Raw genomic sequence first — 20,503 nt, 5'->3', positions numbered from 1 at the left:
AAAAAGATGAGAATATGTAATTGGAAGCAGCGACCTAAATACACCCCAGCAATATTAATGATGTTCTTTACATCATTTCACAAAAGAGATAAGTTTCAGATTAACGATAAGCTAAAGGGCTGCCAGAAATGATATTTGACTTTGTCTTTTGCGTTAACAGAGAACTGGTCTTATTCGACTAGTGTGCTGTGTGTCACTTGGCGGTCGATGCGCGAGCTCTTACAATAAAAATAAAATACTAATATTTTGCAGGCTTTTTGTTGACTTAATGATACAATATCCATTACCAAGGGATTTGAGAAAAATTCGATTTTCGACCCGCCCTAATAGACATATTTACACACACGCATACATATGTATGGTAAAGACGACTCCCTTTAATTTGTCAATTTAGATATTTTTTTAGGTATGTATGTACATGTTTATTTTGTGTGTGTGTCCTAGAAAAGAGTAACACTACTTTCGCTTGCACATACATACATACACAGAACATCCACATGAATTTTTTAGGCAAACGTCTGGATATTGCAATTGAACTGGATGACATTTTCATAAACCCATTAGAGGACATCACTTTTTTTTTTTACAAAATTTTCATAAACATTTTGGTTTGCGGTACTGACCCGGGTTCTATGGGTTGTTGTGGTCCGTGCATTCCAGGCCCGCCTTGATGCTGGTTCGGCATTTTGCCATATGGCATAGCGCAAAGGTCTTGCGACGGCATCAGCCATGAGTGTGTGAAGGGTCCGGCTGCCACACCAGGCATGCCCAACGAGCTCATGGTCGGCATGTGGTTACCCGGATGGCCAGGCGTAGGCTGTCGCTGGTAGCCAGCATAGTCCATGGCAACGGCTTGGTAGGGCAACATGTCGTCGATTAATTTCTGGTTTTATTGTCTGAATTGCCTTCAAATGTGGCCACACGAAAGGATGGATGGCAAGTATCCTCTGTGTTTAACTTTTTGTCACAATAATATTAGGTACTTATTTGGTTGCTAGCACTTTGACTCTTTGCCTCTAATAATGGCATTCTCTATGACACTGCTGGCATGCATATACATACATACATAGATACATACATATGTACAGACTTATATATTTTGCATTCTATGCAAATATTATTTATTGATAAATTTTTAATTTTTGCTCACTTTTCGACAAAGCTTACTGGATTTTTTCACACTTTTGCACAAAAAAGTTACGCTGGGCACATTTTACAAGAATTTGTGTACCGTATGTTTGTTTGTAGCTGCAATTTTATAATTAACACTTTTTCGCTTTTGGTGTCTGATTGGATTTTATTCATCAATTAAATTGATTTCGTTTATTCACATTATCACAAACACTCGCACTATTCACAGAAGTAATCGATTTGCAAAACCGCTCGAGTTTTCAATTTTCACTGATACCATTTTTTTGTTTTATGTTTTTTGTTTTTTGTTTTTGTTGAAAGCGTAGCGAGGGAGGCCAGGCCGTTTGTTGCGATGAGGAAACGTGTAGATAAGGGTTTGGCGTCTGGCTTTGGTTGTGGCCTTCCGGTTGGCACTTGCGATTTTGTGTCTGCCGAATTGGGCAAATTCAGATTAGTAATTCCAATGGAATCCTCCGCGTCCGAGTACGGCCCGTACGCGACGTGCGTTCAGATGAATTTGAGCTTTTATTGACCGCGTGCCGAACGGGCTGCAGCAAGTGCACGTCCCAATACGTTGTACGTTTCACGCGTACTTAATGACAACACGTTGCTATGTGCGCCTTGTCAATAATGATGGCTGATTGCTGTTGTGGCAGCGCCGACCGAGTCCAGTGAGTTCGGTGAGGCCAGTGCAGGGATGCTCACGCGTGAGCGTTCAGCAGCGAATGTGATCTGGCTAACAATTGTGGCCGACGATTACACGTAGCTGGCGAGTTGCACGTCTACTGGCGGGGTTGGCTATGTACTACCTACTACCACCCGTCACTGCCAACCAACAACTCAATCGCCTCTGTTGTGTGTTGGAAAATCTGTCTTTTTGCTTATGGTCGTAGCCCTGATACCGTTGCGAAAGAAAGTGTTGCGGAGTGGCACAGATTAGTTAGTATGCGCGCTGCTGCTGGTCGCTGGTTCAATACCGAAAACGACAAAAGGAAGTGCACGAGAATGAAACGTATCTACGCACTACGTTCGACTTGGCGACTCTATACACACAGTGCGTCCGAAGTTGGCGACGAGTACGTGCAGAATAATTCGACGACGCATTCACGTTCAAAATAAAACCAAAAGGCACGAAAATCTGGCCATGCCTTAGGAGGTTAGGCAAACTATATTCTACATACATACATACATACATATGTTCGTGGCTGTGTAGAAGTGTCAAGCGATGGGGGAAGGCACAGTGGCAAAGATATGGAGCGAAGCAGAGCACAGAGCGCACATTTCGGAACGGAGAGAGAGCAGCAGAGTCTTCATTGAAAGCGGCGCACACGGATGGCAGAGCGTAACAATCCCACAATACGAGGGTTAAAATGGGGGAGGGTTAAAATGGAGGTTTTAGTCCCCTGATGCCGATGTGGTTATAACTCTAGTTACACTTAAATAAAAAATGTTATTTATACGTCGAACTAAATAGCGTATTGTATTGACCTTAATTAGTTAATAGTAAAACAAATATTTTTTAAGCAAGCTTTCTAAATATGAACGATATCGGACCATAAATAGTGGTTTACCAAATATGTAGTACATATATCGACTCAAGCGCCACCTATCGGTAACATTTATAGTGGTGTTAATCCTTGTCATGTAGTTAATAGGCGTGTGTTTTTACACGCATATACATAGGTAGGTATGTACTTAGGTACAAAAGATTGATTATTAACTTTCCATTTCGATTTTGTACAAAAATAAGTTCAAACAAACAAAGAAAAAATGTTGAGCTTACTTTAGTAGAGCTTTCGAAAAAGCAAAATTTTATTACACCCTCTTGTTTGTTTCGCACATATCTACATATTTTTTAAATTTAAAATTACACAAGGAGGTCCTCTTTACCAGCTTCTTTCCATTATATATCAAAAGTGAACGATGTTATAGACATTTAAAAAATATGTCCACATATGACACAGCAACTTCAAAGGTCACACAACTCAAAATAACACGTTTGTCAGAAAATGCGAAAAACTATTTCGTACTACATGCTAATCATATTGGCAAGGGAAAATTTACTATTAGTTTTTTCAACAAATTATAACAAAAATTTGCTCCAGCTTTTGCTTAAAGATAAATAAAAGCTCTGTGTACATTTTTAGTGCATAATTTCAAAAATGCTAAATTTTGAGTTGTGTCACTTTCGAAAATCATATCGCACGCGTACTCGCTATACGTGATCTAATTAAAATAACAACTAGATACCTTTATTGCTTTGCATTAAGTACCCACGATTGAGAGAAACAGAGATTGCGCCCATCGCGATATCGCTAATCCGCTCTTTGTGAATTTGACAGAATCAGCTGTGTGTGTGACGTCATTTTGGTGCAATTGTTGATTGAGTAAAACCCAATTACGTTTTAACTGGGTACGGTTTAGTTATCTGCCGAATGGCCGATCCAATCCAAAAAATTTTACACACACTTGTAGTCAAGGGTCTACAGTTTATTGTAAAACCTAATTTTGTAACTTTTGGTCACTAATTTATTAATAAATTCGGTCTGAACAATGCACCTTTTTGTGAATTTCGGAATGAGTTCTACGCAAATATACTATGAATGGCGTAGCCGGAGTTACCTATATGCACAAGAAATGCTGAATATCTTTGAAAATATAAAGGTGTTCTGCACAAAAATACTGTTTACCTATCGAGTTTACATATCCGGTGTCAAAATGCTAGTTTTAGATTATTTTCCAATGATTCCCCGAGGGCCTTTAGAAGGTTTCCAGGCGTGGATGTGACTTTTGCAAAGTGTGAAATGCGCTCTGTCTAGTGGGTTGGATATCAAGAACCACTCCCCCTCCCCCTCCGCCCACTAACCCAAAAACAGTGGACAAATAACTAGACATTTGCAATTTAACTATTGGTGTTTCGTTCCCATTTTTCTTCACTTTGATTGCTGTTTTTCTTCAATTAAGAGAAGATTTGTTTTTGGTGTACATACATATAACTTCAAGAATTTTTCCAACATCCGGCATGTGCTGAAAATCGTAGGTATTTACCTAAAGGTCTGCATGCCCAAAATCATTGCTACGAGTTCCTATTCAACTAAACTTTGTATATTTATTGATTTCTGCAAAATTGGATTACCTATTTAATATTGGTGTTAACACATTTTTCCGCATTGTTTACATATTTTCCTTCGCGTTTTACTTGTCTATCTCGCAACCAAAATTGCTGGCCTTCTAAATTTGTTCACGTTACAGAGTACTTAGATAGTTAATGTTAAAAAAAAAATTTGTTCATGTTAAGGGATGTGCACGTAAGGCAGAGTTTATATTATTGCGAGTGCTCTGTAACTACATGTAAATTTTTCGAATTTCGAATCGAATTCAAAACCCCCATACAAAATTTTTTTGGGTGCGCGCCTGCTTGCGCCCATGACTTCTGCCCAAAAATATGTTTATGTTTACATACATATCTACATAAATGAGTGTGTGTATCGTGTACGTTGCAAACAAAGTGTTGGCGCTTTCACACAAATACATACAAAATACGTGCGAGTTTTACATTGAATAAAAGGGCCACAATGCCATGGGCAGAAATGAGAAGAAAGCGACAGAAACGCCAACGCCAACACCAACACCAACACAAACACAAACAACTAACTGTACTGTGCTTTACATTTTGTGTACGCAGCTTCTGTAAGGCTCTTTTATCACCGTTAGTTAGCAGTTGTGTTTTTCTCTTGCCACATGGGGTCGCCAGCAGTTCGTGAAAAAGAGAAGGAAGCTTGAGTGCTTTGATTATCTAGTAAATACATCTACATACAAACATATCTATGTATGTACATATTCGTGAAAGCTTTCGTGCGAGGAAGTATCAAATAGCTGAACGTGAGAAAGGATTCGAGCCGCTAACACATACATATGTATGTAAATAGATACACATAGATATCTGTACATACATATGTATGTATGTATGTTCATGCCAATCAGCATTGTTTGTTTGTATGTATGCAGGTTGCAAGAAAGCAGAAAGCATGCAAATTCAACGCTCTGCCTGTGCCGCAATCTGAATATCTATGTGTGGGCGATGCCTGCCGTGCACCTGACTAGCCGTTCGGTCATGTACTCGTTGTACCAGTAGCATTTTAAGCAGCTGCACGCGCTGCTCGTCATTCCCATTTGAAGAAGTTCCACGTTCATGCTATTGTTTCCTCTCTCATGCCTCCAGCCATTGCTGCTATGGAACTGGGCTCTCATGCTGGTCTCTTCCTATCAACGCCGCTGAACGCCATGTTGTGTTTGCTTTCCTTTTCTTTCGTAGTTGGCCGCTCGTTTTTAATGCCGCACGATATTTGTTTTTGTTCGTTCGTTGTTGTTGCCCCGTTTTGAACGCGTAAATGGGCGGGACGTGACTGCCGTTGGTTGGATCGACATCGAGCGCATACGAAATTAGCAACGCTATTACGGAAATATGCAAGTGCATATACAAACATACATATATACATTTGTACATACACAGCTATGTACATAAATTTGCCCAAATATTTGGAGTAGTCGTTGCGCGGAGCCGTTAAACCTCTGACTTCAAATGTATATGTATCTATCTACTCGTATGAAAGCATATTTCAGTTCACAGGAGCGCGTAGAAATACAATATACATACATATATACTATACATAATGTCTATGCACTTTGCACGACTCCTGGATCAACTTGCCATGCTCGTGGAATCCCTGCTGTTCTCTTGTGCCGCAATATATATCTACTACATACTAGAGGTTTACGCCGACAGGCTTTGCGGCGGCGGCGTGGTCAACTTGAAAAAGAATCGCAATCAAAATTTTTTTGCAATAATCTTATCATCCGTTATGTTAAATTACGGAGTTGTTACGATTCTCTGCGGGTTATATGTATATTGAAAACAAGGTACGGGCCTTTCTGGCCACTTATAGGTAGCTAAAATATCCACTAATTATTAAGCGCCAAATTTTTCTAAGGAGAACTGAAATGTAATGAAAAATAATAGTAATTTTTACGAAAAAGGGCGACTTTAACCCTGTGTAAAAGACATTGCGATGCGCGGGAGCAAACGCTTCCTGGGATTTGACCACCACTTGGGAGCAGGGCTTCCAACTATACCTACTTAGCTATGAAGTGCCATAATGAGGATGAAAAAGTGCCAAAATGTGACAAATAGAAAAATAAAACGTGTTACCTATGTTTTTTCTGAGTTACGCTTTTTTGGGAATGTTCAGTGGCCCAAATTATGCGAAATAACTCCTTTAAAAATGTAATCGTCTTTTCGTAAAATAGTGTTTTTATACGAGTAGTATTTAGTTCCTTCAAACGATGTACATATTTCATACATCATGAAAGTTTTGTACAAAATTCCTTAGGCGCCGAACGCCACCGCCGCGCCGATATTTACGCAACTCGGCGGCGGCGTGTGAGAAATGACAAAAAACGGCGGCGTGGCTCGGCGGCGTAGTACATACTGTGTATGGTTATGCGTCGAATTCACATTTATGTATAAGTAAAGTACTACATACGTCCATGCATATACATACATATATAGAGTTAAATAAGCATGTGTGTATATACATATATATATGTATAGGTGTGTAGTTAAGAAATGTTTATGAGCATAGCCATCTCGCTCCAGCAGCAGTCACATTTGTTGTTGTGGATATGTACGTGAGCGCAAACATTTGTCGCTTTGTAGTAACCCTCGGGTTAGTTTCAAGCTGCTCCGAGTGGTATAGATTGTCACGCACGGCAATTAGTCGGTTTCTTTTCGCATTTGGGAAACTATATATGTGTAGTTGTTGTAGTTGAAGTATCCGCATACTTTTGCATAAAAATGCCCTAAAATCGGCCCCATTGACTGTTGCTATCTCGCTTGGCACCCCAACTCATGTATATAAATATATACATTTTTGGATATGTGTATGCGTACATAGATACTTATGTACATACATACATACATATGTACTCGTAAATATATGTATGTGTTGAGCCACTGCCATTCCATGTCCAATGCAATTTTTTATGCTCAGTTTTTGTATGCAATTGTATATTGTTGTACTTGTGTATGCATGTACATTAGGGTGGGGCAATTTATATATGTATTTTACCTATAAAATCGTTAAAAAACAAAAATTTGTTGAACGATTTCCCTAACTAACTTCTACAAGAGCTTAACTTTGAACAAAGCGAATTTATATAAGGTGGTGTTACTAGCTCAGCTGATTTTGTGTTGAAAAATTTTGTTTGAATTTCTACACACACGCTTACAGATTTTGACAGTTTATGCCGCCAAAGCAAAAACAAAATACATGTAAATTTTTGTTTTTGTACTCCTGCTATCACCTTATATTAATTCGCCTTGACTTTGAATTTATATTCAGAGTCACATAGTTAACTATGGAAATTCATATCGATTTAAAAATATACAAATTCTAAAAACCAATAGTTTTCATTTCAAATTTGAAATTCGTTCCACAAAAAACAAAAATTAGTTTCACGAGAGTTTAACTATGGGGGCATGCTGGTTGAAACTTTGAAAGTGATCGTCGGCCGCTGTGGTGTAGTGGTAAGCAGTGCGCGTTTCCCCTCCGCTGCGCCTGGGTTCAAGCCCCGGTCAAAGCAACATCGAAAAAAAATATAGAAAAAATGTTTTTTTCTTAACAGCGGTCGTCCCTTGGCAGGCAATGGCAAACCTCCGAGTGTANGGCAAACCTCCGAGTGTATTTGTGCCATGAAAAACAGCTTCTCATAAAAATACAATCGCCGTTCGGAGTCGGCGTTAAACTGTAGGTCCCTCCTCTCTGTGTGGCAACATCAAGGCGCACGCCACAAATCGGAGGAGAAGCTCGGTCAAACACTAACATACATATGTATGTGTAAGCGCCAATCTATTCCCTGCCAGCACTTAGAAGATCGTTTTCTCGTCTATACCAAAGAAGTAACGTCTGAGGCACTTCTAAACGTTAGTTGAAAGATGGTCCATATTTTACAAAAACAAAATACACTACTATCGCGTTCTTAACTTCTTATCGTGCAAAAAGAAGACAATTTCTGGTTTGTCTAGTTAACGGCGAAATAAAAATCAAAAAAAAATTCAGCACAAAAATTTTTTAATTACAATAGTTACATACATTTAGCAGACAATGCTCTTAAATTCGTCAACTCAGAAATTTGATGTTATATAAATAAATAAATAGTCACATACATATTGAAAGCGTTACAGCACGTTGGCGATTATAAGTCCGTTTAGCGTTAAAGCAAATTGTGTCTTATAAGTTGGCGATTAATTTAACTTGGCGTGGGACATCGCAGAAGCCAAGCATACAAAACTTTGCAGTTTTTTCCATCATAAAAGGTTTAAAATAATATATGTATGTAATTAGCAATGCTTATATTAACTAAGATTCATTTTCTTATTTTTCTCAGATGTTTGCCACTCCAAGTTCCAAAATTCGACAGATTTTCAAATAAATAAAATTGTGCAACAACATTTCTTACACGCCAGGGATAGAGTGCTCAAATGGAAACATTCAAATGAAAATACCCGCGGCAATTTACGCCTCTCCAATTAGTTCCTTAACTCCTATACTTAACGAAATAATGTTACCAAATTATACTTAACTGAATAATTTAAACAAACTGTTTTTGTTGTTTTTAATGTTAATAAAAGTTAAAAAAATTAAGCAAATATACTTGCAGTTTTTTACATTAATTAAATCTGTCTCCCACACGACACTAAGAAGTTACTTTCGGAAGCGTCGTATGCGAGTATGTTTGGGTGTACCGCTTTTGTCTCTTCCCGACGACACTAAGAAGTCACTTCCTGTAGTGTCGCATGTGTGTCAGTGTGGACGTAACGCTTACGGGGAACAGTTTTTCCCGAAGGAGGATAGTAAAAAGATGAGAAAGCGATAACTTCCGCGATGAAATTTACCTTCTTGAAGTTACTTTTTCGCCACTTCCGCGATAATAAATGCTAGCAGGGTTATTATTATTAGATATATGTACATATAACTGATCGTTGTGGATATCAAAATGAATTCTTAAACTCTTTTCAGTGGTTACATATGCACTCTGAATTAGGCTCTCAATCTTTTTTCCCCAGTTTTACTTCGTAATTATGATTTATGATTATGAAGGAGCGTTCACTGGAAGTAAGTGTCACAGGGAAAGTTGCGCCTATCTGCACGAAGCGGTCTAGGAATATTGTTGGACAATGCTCCATAGGTACATTGAAAAAATGCCTGTAAAGAAACATTATAAACCAGGGATCGTAACAGTTCAACTTTTATTATAAAAATCGCTCTTTAACAATTATTTTTGACTTTTATTTAATTATACGTTAAATATCAGTTATTTTCGATTTTTATTTTATAAATCCAAAATAACAATTATTTTTGATTTTTATCTAACTAATTTGCAAATATGTAATAGTTATTTTTGATTTTTAAATTATATGTCTTATGCTGGATTTTCACTAGGCATTAAATGGCAAAAATGACAAATGAAAAAGTCGGGCATTAAAAAAATCGTGTCATTACATTAAAAAAAATAGTTATTAAGTTCGTTTCCACATGGAATTTTTTCAAATGGCATACATTTTTAGTAATTTCAATGCCTAGTGGAAATTCGGCATTAGACAGGGCCGGCTACAGGATTTATTTTAGGGGGGGCCGGTTTATGTAAAGTCAATCGTAACAACCAAGAATATCACTGTTTTGTTTAGAGTATTCAGAATATTGTATTTAAATATGGATATATGTAATTCAGCACAATTCAAAGTAAAGTCACTGCAATTCACCGACGAATAGACAAAAAGTCTTTAAATACTGAGTCAACATTAATATCCATTGTGTGTTCGTCATCGTGGTCTGCTTTTGATGACGACCACAGCAAACGTTTAAGGGGCTATGATTTGAGGGCATGCAACTGGAATGTCCGGACCCTTAAGGGGAAAAGTGCCTCTGCCGACTGTTTAATGCCCTCGTGAACATAAAGGCTGACATCACCGCCATCCAATTAATGCCATGGACGGGTCACGGCGAAGAATGCCTGGGGCCTTGGGCGTACACAGGTACCGGCTGAAATTCCAAAGTTTCATTATAACTTTCTTTCTATGCATTTCATAGTCAATTTCCAATTAAAAAAATTTATGCAATAAATTGAAACTGTAGTGGTCTTCACATCCATTTCGGTAGTTTTGTTAAACTGCTCGTTGTTATTCGATAGTTTTTCAACTGTGAACGTCCTGTTCAGCTTACTTTTGCTAGTCTGATAAATTATGTTTATAAACAGCTGATTGGTGTTTTTTTCCTAGGCAAAAATTAATTGCAACAGAAAATTTAATGATTTTTATTCTTCTAGAGACTTCTCCTTGGCTTAAATTAAAGGTCTTGAATTGCACGTATTGTTTGAGGGACATAAAATTGAGTGAAGGATGCACAGCTCCATGCAAATCATAAAAATGGCAATCAAATTGATTCGTATACAAAATTGGAACTTAGAAACGGAATTAATTCTTTCTTTTCTTATTTTTTCAATCCTGCTCTTGTTATAAATTAGACAATTTTAGATAATACTGTCGACGCAAAATTTATAAGTTTGGGAATTTTTGATAATTTATTTATTCCAAAGTTGACATGGAAGAAATGATGTTGCCGATTTGTCACCACAGCAATAAATCGGTGAGTCTCTTTTGCATGGAGGGTAATGTTTTTATTCACAGCATATATACTTACAGGAGTTACATATATAAAAAAAATCATATCTAAACAATCAGAGATGTGCGAGATACATATCTATTATATAGCACCAATCTAAGTGATTTTCAATGCTGTGTGTGAGTGGTATGTAAACCAGTAACACAATTTATTGGTTTTAGTTGTTTACATAAAGGAGTTATATCGCAAAAACTTGTATCTGAACTATCAGTGGTATAGGAGACATAACTTATATAGCACCGATTTTGAAGATTTTCTCTGTATAGTTTGTGTGATTATTTAGAAAATAGCTCACGAAATTTCTCGGTTTTAGCTGTCGAAATAAGGGAGTTTTAAAGTAAAACCCCATACCTGAGCAATGAGTAGTATAGAGTATATAGGTTATAGTGATCCGATCTTATTATATTTTTACTGTAAGTATTCTGTTGGTAATGCCTGAAATTAGTGCGAAATTTCATGTTCGTAGCTGCATAAATGGAGGAGTTATAACGAAAAATCTCATATCTGAACAATCAATTGTATGGGAGCTATCTATATGTTAACGTGGTTCGATTTTTTCGGTTCCGACAAATGATTAATACTTTTTAAAACTAACTCATTTACGAAATTTCAGCCGGATATATCGAAAACTGCGAGACTAGATTGCAAACAAACAGACGGACAGGCGGACCGACAGACAGACAGACGGGCATGGCTAAATTGGCTCAGCTCGATTTTCTTATCATATAAGTATACATTTTCTGGTACTTACAAATATCGGACCAAACTTATAATACCATTCCATGCTTATGAAAGATATAATTATCAGATTTCAAATCGGTGCAGTAGATGACAAAATATGAATTTAAACATTTTCTTAACTTCTTCCGAGCATACCTACATATATATAATTGCTCAGTCCTACGACCAAGAGCTACACACATACATATACATATATCAAATTAAGGTGCAAGCTGCAGTTGCAGTTGACCATGTTTGTCAGAAAAGTAAAAAGTTGAGATCACTTTCTTTTTCAAACACCCAGGATGTCACTGATCATTAAAATGGACCCTGAATGACGGCAAACCCCAAAAATTTACAAATTGTTTGATGTGATTTTTAAAATGAACGATCCAAAATGAGACCGTATCGATGGCTGAGTGGAAGATCGACCTATCTCGGCTGCCAGTTCGAAAACGCTGTATCTCAAAAAACTTTTCAAGAACGCCCTATTTCAGAATTTTGTTGAAAAACACCCTATCTCAAAATTCAGTTCAAAAACGCCCTATCTCACTTCAAAATGTATTGAAAATATGCTGATATAGGGCGTTTTTGAATCGGCAGCTGAGATAGGGCGTTTTTGAAACGAATTCTGAAACAGGGCGTTCTTGAAAAGTTTTTTGAGATAGAATGTTTTCGAACTGGCTGCCGAGATAGGTCGATCTTCCACTCAGCCATCGGTATATATGTATGTATATTTTAAAAATTTTAGAATCAGTGTTTGAATTTTTGTACTAAATGCCTTTCAGCATAAACGGCGCCCTTGGACAGATATTGTGAAAGGTTGGACTATGTACATATACCTTAAAGATGACTGTTTTCTCACCGCATACATACATACATACATATTGAGCTAAATACTGAAATATATTCATGAATATCACCATTTATTATATACTTAAATTTAAATTCTTAATATTATTACCTAAGTGTTTCTTTATTGCATACACCCGAATTTCGAGGGTTACTGCTAGTTTTAACAAATTTTCAGTTTAATTCCTTATAAAATTCACTTTTAGGTTTATGCAGCTTAAGCATAGATACATCGAATTTTTGTTTTAGAGAATCAATGTGAAATAATTGCAGAAACGATTAACCGGTATGCTGAGCAACCGAGACGTCGGCTTTTTAAATAATTTTTGTAAAACAAATCGGCAAGTAAATATCGTCCCCCGCATGCCAGAAACAAGAATGTGTAAAAATTAAAATTTTGGGAAAGCAAGTTTGAAAGTGTTTTTTTACGCACCTTAAATCTGCATTCGTGTAATTGACATTGTGAAATATGTGGTTTCCGTGTACTCGTGGTATTCTCGATTTTGGTATAACATAGAACAACCAAAGGTTAATTAAGTGCAATAAGGGTATCTAATATGTATTTACTTCACATTTATTAATTTTTTATGCGCCTGCTCTACATACATATTTTTGTAGTAAGAAAATAGTAGTCATATCAGAAAATAGTAGTTTTATCTGGCGTCATCTTAACTCCAGCGCCACTGCCGCAATCAGAAGAGTGTGTTGGCGCAATTGCGCCTCTTCAGGCTAAAGCTTCTTAACGCACTGACTTTTTCAGAGTTGCTTTGCCGATTCTCTCGACTGTAATTTTGGCGGAAATTTAATCTCAAATTGGCCCATTTTCATTTTGCTTATTCAAAAGTTGCTGAATGTTTAAAGATTTTTTCGAAACATAATTTTAATCGTGTCCTTATCCGCTGTGAGTTCCACGAGCGTTTCACTACATCATTGAATCACCACAAATTTCATTCATTCAGCTTACATTACACATTCAGTTTACATTCACTTCACACATATGTTTTAATAAGGATTAATCAATCAACTACATTAAAATTTTGAAATAAAATTTCCTACGGATTTTTTTATGTAAGTCGCCTAATTCTCTGGTAAAATTTTCGGGCGTTTTTCCTGTCGGCCAGCATTTCAATCTCTTCGCACTCACTTATTTCAGCCTCTCTTTTCTTATTGCAGCAAATACGTCTCGCTTCCCTCCTCAGCACCCTATAATTGTCCCATATGCCTCGCGTTGCGCCCGATCGCAGCGTGGCCCTATAGGCGTCATATACATAGTTGGGAATAGGGCCCTATACTTCGCGCTGAAAAGACTAGCGGAAAATACTAATGCTAGTGGGAATCTACCTCTGATATTGAAAAAAATAAACAAAGGATTAAAAGGAGTAGGGTATAAAGAGAACTAGAAAATCTTTCATATTTTAAACGCTTTTAAAAATTTCTTTTAGTAAAATTTCATACGTATAATTTTGTTTCTACACTCTTCACACTTCCAATTGTATTGGAAATTCTACCAGGTGAAGTAGAAAGGAGACAGACATCTTTGAAATTATCGTATTTAAACTTTTGGCTCATAATTTTTGTATGCACATTCGGGTGGTCCAAAAACGCTTGTGGAAAAAGTAAAGTCGGAATTTTTATGCTCTCATCTCCTAGGATTCTTCTATACCGGAAAAAATGTACCCCTCAAAGCGCTCAAAGTCTTCCTTGTTTTTTTATATGGAAAAAACAACTTTTCGTAGAAATGGTATAGTATTCTTAAAAATCAATATCTTTTGATCGCAAAACTCTGTCTCTCTGCACGAGATTCCCAATAATAATACCCAATTGTTTATTTAACCATTTTGTCTTAGTAACTATAAGTTACAGGTAGGGCGGCCGAGAGAAAATTCGGGCCCCTATACATAAATTAAATTAATTTAAAAGCATGTGGTCATTTTCTCTAATTTATAGAATTCACCCCTTTTCCCCCTCCCTCTCGACGGGCATTCCGACGGAGTCGACTGCTGTTTGAGTTGGTTGGACCAATATTGCGTATCTATTACTATTGAAAGTCTCCTGAAGAGAACCTAAGTTTTCCGTTCGAAAATTATTGATTTTCAATAATCCTATACTATTTCAACGAAAAGTTCTTCTTCCCCAATATAAAATACATAAATGGAAAACTTTGAACGACCTCAAAATATTTTTTGATTTCAAAATAAAAAATAGGGGTATACTTTTTTCGGTATAAAAGAATCTTAGGGGATGAGAGCTTAAAAATTCCGACTTTACTATTTTTGGACTACCATAATGTACATACATACATACATACATAATAGTACATTTCCACTGCTCTAAAATGTTCTGAAAAGCATCTATAAGCGAATTTTTTTCTTAAACAAGATTAACTTTCTTGTAATCTTTTTCAATGAATTGTCTGTATTAAATACCATTCATCAATAAACATGTAGTTTTGAAGTTTAGAATTCCCAGATAATATTTAACTTATGGCATAAAAAAAAACAAAATTGAATTTATTTAGTTCATACAGAATACCTCCATAGCCCAAAGTATCGATACTTTAGATCCGATATTTTCCCGGTATCGATACTTTCTTTCGATACTACGTCCAAGTAAAAGTATCGATACCTGAATGGTATCGTTTCATCCCTAATTGCTACCGTGGAAACAGCCTGAACAAAAATGCAGTCATGCGTAACATGCAACTTTCACCATGAACTACAAGTTTTCGAACCATCACAATAAAAACTAAAAAAATATTTCTCCAACCTCATTCTCCAACTCATCTCTAGCCGACGCGCAGATACGTAAAAAGTGATAGAGAAACGAATTTTCAATTATCAAGAGAAAAACTTAAGCTATATAAAGAGGAAAATTACCAACAAAAAGTAAATAATCTTCAAAGTATCTTCAAATAATCTTGAAAGCAAATAAAACGCGAAGTGAATCAAGTGGCAAAATTACTGTCGGACTGTGAACTATGAAGTGAATTATTGTAATACGATACTGATTAACTACATAATACAAAAGGAGTAATAAAATGAAAAATTAATATTTAAATGCATCTATGTATGTCAATCAGAAAGGTATAAGGTATTTTACTATTTCAATTTCAGTATTTCAATGATATGTTTGAGACCAAATGTGAATTCAATTGGAGTTCAAGTTGAGAACTAGCATTTTCTCAACTTGAGAAACAGTCCTTTTTTCATACAAAGAAAAATGCCCTTTTTGTTGAGAACGCTATGATCCTCCACTTGAGGTACTGTTGAGAAACCACGTTGGAGATTTGAGAAATACCTTAGTTCTCAACTTAACCTCAAGTTGAGCTCAAACCTAACTGTTTATTGGGCTGTGTCATAAAACTACAATTGAATTTCAGTAAAGCTCAAATAAAAATTCACCAGCAATTTAAGTGAAAAAAATGATTGCTTCTGTTAGTTTTCATATGAAATTCGAATAAAATAAATGTTTTTTTTTTTTAATTGCTTTCGCGAAACTGGCTGTTAATGTTTCGGAAAAAAACGAGTTTTCTAAATATTTTGCAATTCGTTAATTTCTAGTTAAATTTAAAACAATATTGAATACTTTAATAACTATGATGTATTTTCCTGTATTTTATTATCCTTTCTATACGCTTTCTATTATTAGAATCAAAATGCATACCAATGCATAAGTTCGTTCGGGCCTATAGATCCTAGGCCTGATCTTGTTGAAATTCTAAGAGGTGTTTGGTTCTGTTTTAACGGCTAGGTTATTAGCATTCAGAATAAATCCAACAATTTTATTGAGCTTGAGGCCGTTTCTTATGAAAAATGTTATTGAAAATCAAAAGGTAGAAGTTGTAGCCGCTATTTCGGAGATCACCACATCTACTAATCAGACTTCTTCAACCGCGGTCATTGAGGAGATGTGGTGATCTCCGAAATAGCGGCTACAACTTCTACCTTTTGATTTTCAATAACATTTTTCATAAGAAACGGCCTCAAGCTCAATAAAATTGTTGGATATAATTGTTATAAGGCAATAAATAACAAAAAAAATTCTGAATGAATAATAAATTTAAGGTCAGTCAAACATAACGAAAGAAAGTCGGAGAGTCTCCTTAAAATCGGTGTTTAAAACATCGGTAAAACTTCCATCGATGTATCGTCAATTTCGCGATGTTAGTAAATTGTAAACATCGATGGCAAACATCGAAAATTGAACCGATATTATCGATGTTTCAAAAACACATCGATGCATCGTTTGTTTCCCTATTTGTGCGTGGCCGGGTGTGTGTGCGCCGAGGAGATGCGTTCCCTGCGACATGTGTGTATGTGTATGTATGTATGTATGTACGTCTATAGATACTAGCTAAAGTAGTTGACAGCGCAGAAATCAGACGTCGCTATTGACGCATCCACTGATCTGCTCACTTTTAAATAAGCAGTCACCAGATAAATCCAATTAGTCTGATATTTGTACTTTTTCTACTATGATTCGCAGTGTTACAACAACTACATACATTGTTGTTGCTTTTAATGCTGTTGACAACGTTGATGCTTTGTTGTTGTCATTATTGGCATTGTTAAGCTTAAACGATGTGCCAAGAACGGCAGCACACAAAGGACATCCCGCTTAGATGTCACCTAAGCCCCGCAAGCAAGAGGAGTTAGCCAACGGCCGCGACGATTCGACGATGAGCCGATGAGCCGATGAGCCAATAATGTTATGATAACAAATTCAGCTGAATGCAATAAAAATCCAGACACCAATGCAACACGCCCGCAGTAGAATAAAAGGTAAAGGGGAGATGAAAGTACATACATAACTATTCTTAGCGACCGGATCGAGCAGTGCAGTGGGTATGATATTGGCACACAAAGGGGACGGACCGGACCTACAGTTTGACGCCGACTCCGAACGGCGATTGTATTTTTATGAGAAGCTGTTTTTTCATGGCAAAATTACACTCGGTGGTTTGCCATTGCCTGCCTAGGAGCGACCGTTCGCGATGTTTCTTTGACCAGGGCTTGAACCCAGGCCCTGCGGAGACAAAACTAGCAAATAAAATATATCGAATACAGCTACAAATTCTTCGACTTTTCTTCAAGAAATCAATGTTGAACTTTGCTCTGATCCGACACTGAACTGATCTATTATCTATTATTGATCTCATTGGTAACAGTGCGCTTTTCTTTGTGGGATTCGGGTTCGGATTCAACAAATACTTAAGTTTTGATTATCATTTGGAAACCAGTTACCGTCAAAGTTGAAGTCGTTTTTTTAAGAGTGAATCCGAAGCGAAAGAAGAAACCACAAGATAAGTTGAGGAAATCTCTAAGAACCTCCCAGTCAAAATATATTTGGGATGAATTCAAGTATTGTGAAGAATTATTATAATGACTCGATACTAACGAAAAAAGCTTCAAAACCAAATGCAAACTATTTTCGAGATGCTAATGCATAGGATTTGAAATTAAAATCTTCCTCAGCTTACCTTGCGTTGACCGAGGACTGAGCAGCTCCGATTTCCTCCATAGATTTCCTGTGAAAATTATAAAAAAGTGATTAGGTAAATACATGTGTACATAAGTACATATGTATGTATGTATATTTGTATAATATTTAAAGATAGTGAGTTCATGATGGGGGAGAGGCATACAAAAACCCAGAATTGTAGCTCAAGTTGAAAATAATAAATACTAGTATCTTACCTGTCACCCCAGCATAGCGCATCTTCGCGATATCTGGAAAAAAAAACAATGGGATGATTAAAATTTTTGGCTTTTCAATATGTACTCACACATATGTAAGTACACTGAGAAAAAGGATTAGTTTCGACAACTAAAGATATTTAACAAACAAAAACAGTTATGTGATGGTTTCTTGCACTAAACGCATGTCTTCTCTTGCGCTAAATGTCAGCTGTGGCTCTGCACTACACTGTTTGACACTTCTAGTGCACTCATCGAACAGACCTATTACATTTAAAATATTCAGGGCCGGCCGGATTTCCACCAGGAATTAAATGAAAAATATTTTAATGACAAAGTTGGGCATGAAAAAATACTTTCGTCATTTCGTTTCTAAAAATAGTCAATTAGTTTAATTCACATATTTTTTGTCGTTTCAATGCCAATTGGAAATTCAGCATAACGAGGACATATGTATGTATGTACATATGTACATTAGACTGCATCACCAAAAAAAGTTCCGGTTTTTCCGCCGGGATTACAAAGTTTATTATATTTTAAGACGTCCACCAAAATATTTCGGAAAAATATAAAGATTTAAGCGAGCTGAACCGATTTGAAAATACCTCCAAAAATTGAGTTTTTTTTTATGAATAAAAATAGTTTCTTAAAGAACTTTTTGAAAAAAGTCCCCTCAGATGACAAAACAAATTAGGCTTAAAAATTCAGCATTAAAAAAATTTAAAAATCTTTTCAACGGAATCGTAATAATGAGATTTTTGATGCTGTTTTTTTACTTTTTTCAAAGATTGAATTACGAAAATCTTGAATGACTGGGCCAAAACTATTCTGATTTAGACTTATGGGATCTCGGTAGAAAGGTATTTTCCCACTATTTTTATTTGTGTGCAAAAAAAGTCATTCGTGTCGCAATATTTTTTTTTTCAAATACCAACACATCTTAATTCAACTTTGAATGATATTCGTTCATCCTACCTTTCTCTTTCATCCTTTGAATGAGTTTATTAGCAAAGAAATATTTTGGTGGACGTCTTAAAATATAATAGATTTTATAATTCCAAAGAAAAAACAGTACCGATTTTTTTTTGTATGGGGAGTGATGTAGTCTAATGTACATATATATATATATCGATTTTATTTTTTGAAAGTTGGCCAGATGAGAGCTTTACCTCACTTGCTTGAAGCGCTTTAAAGTTTCGAGTAGCCGAAATCTCTATTTGACATCGCTTTTTGTTGAAGTATGTGTGTATGTAAATACACTAGGCGACAAATGAAAGTGTACACCTAGTCCGAATATAATATTAACAATTATTTTCATGATTACTGGATTAATTATTTATGAAAATATAGTTCATTCAATAATATAAACTGTGTAAATCAAAGTTCAATGTATGAAATTCACAAAAATTCAAAAAATTTCATCATCAGAATTTTCAACTTTTTATTCAGAGCTACGAGTATGCAGTTTTTTGTGACGATTTTTGCACTGTTTTCTTTATAAGCATGAATTTCCAATCAAATAAAATGCGGGAGACCGTTCGCAACAAAATGAAAAAAAAAAAAACGAAAAAGAAGTCTGAAAAAAAAACAATCTCAAACATCAACGCGATTTTTTAGCCGGTTGAGACTTGCACTTCGTTAGACTAAAACGGAATGGGCTACAAACCTGCGTACTCGAAAATTTTCTAGAAATTCTGAATAAAAAGTTGAAAATTTTGATGCATTTTTTTTTGAAATTTTGTCAACTTTATATAAAGTGTGAAACTTTGATTTATATGGTTTATATATAGAATCTTCATAAATAATTAAAGCATGAAAATAATTGTGAATATTATATTAGAATAAGATGTACACTTTAATTCTAAATGAATGCAAACAATTTGCTATAGACTTTTTTAAAAATATTTTGCTTTGTTAAAAATGGTGCAAGCGTGTATAGACATATGCAGGGGGGAAAATAATTCTTAATTTTAGGGGAATAGACTTTGACAGCGTTCTAAGCCGCCATTTGGTCAAATAGGTTTTCAAAGTAAATCACAGCAAATTAAAGTAAGCAAGGCTTGTAAAGTCAGCCTGCATTGGACCAGTACCTTAGTTTATTAACAAGCGATATATAAAATTAGATTTAAAATGGTCGATGACAGTTAAGGCTCAGATGGACTTATGTATGTATATATCAGAAGAGTAATTTTTGTGAAAATTGCAGATAAATCATATTGAATATACATAAGTTAGCCTTCGATAAGGAAATTTAAAATAAAAATCTGAAACTTTCAACCATTTATTTCTTGTCCACTTCAGTGGTAGTTTGAACCTGTTACAAAACGAATTTATTTTGCCATTAGCTTGTGCTGCGTCCCGGTT

At 35.9% G+C, this 20,503-nt stretch overlaps 1 protein-coding gene across 1 annotated transcript in view; it reads right to left on the bottom strand.

The window, feature by feature from the left end:
- LOC108367444 (protein trachealess-like) overlaps positions 1-18,172 on the bottom strand; it is a gene marked incomplete at both ends in the record, with an annotated part of 53,618 nt that extends 35,446 nt beyond the window's left edge. The window contains 2 exons of the mRNA XM_017622056.1: positions 17,923-17,970; positions 18,140-18,172. Of these exons, the coding sequence (XP_017477545.1) occupies positions 17,923-17,970; positions 18,140-18,172 (81 nt within the window). The remainder of the gene's footprint in view (positions 1-17,922; positions 17,971-18,139) is intronic.
- Between the last annotated feature and the right edge of the window lie 2,331 nt (positions 18,173-20,503).

Source organism: Rhagoletis zephyria, unplaced genomic scaffold (assembly GCF_001687245.7).
Source record: "Rhagoletis zephyria isolate East Lansing unplaced genomic scaffold, Rhagoletis_zephyria_1.1 Rzeph_scaffold_02689, whole genome shotgun sequence".
Classification (NCBI taxonomy): domain Eukaryota; kingdom Metazoa; phylum Arthropoda; class Insecta; order Diptera; family Tephritidae; genus Rhagoletis; species Rhagoletis zephyria.
Note: the sequence above shows the minus strand (reverse complement) of the source record. Positions and strands in the feature narration are given on the sequence as shown.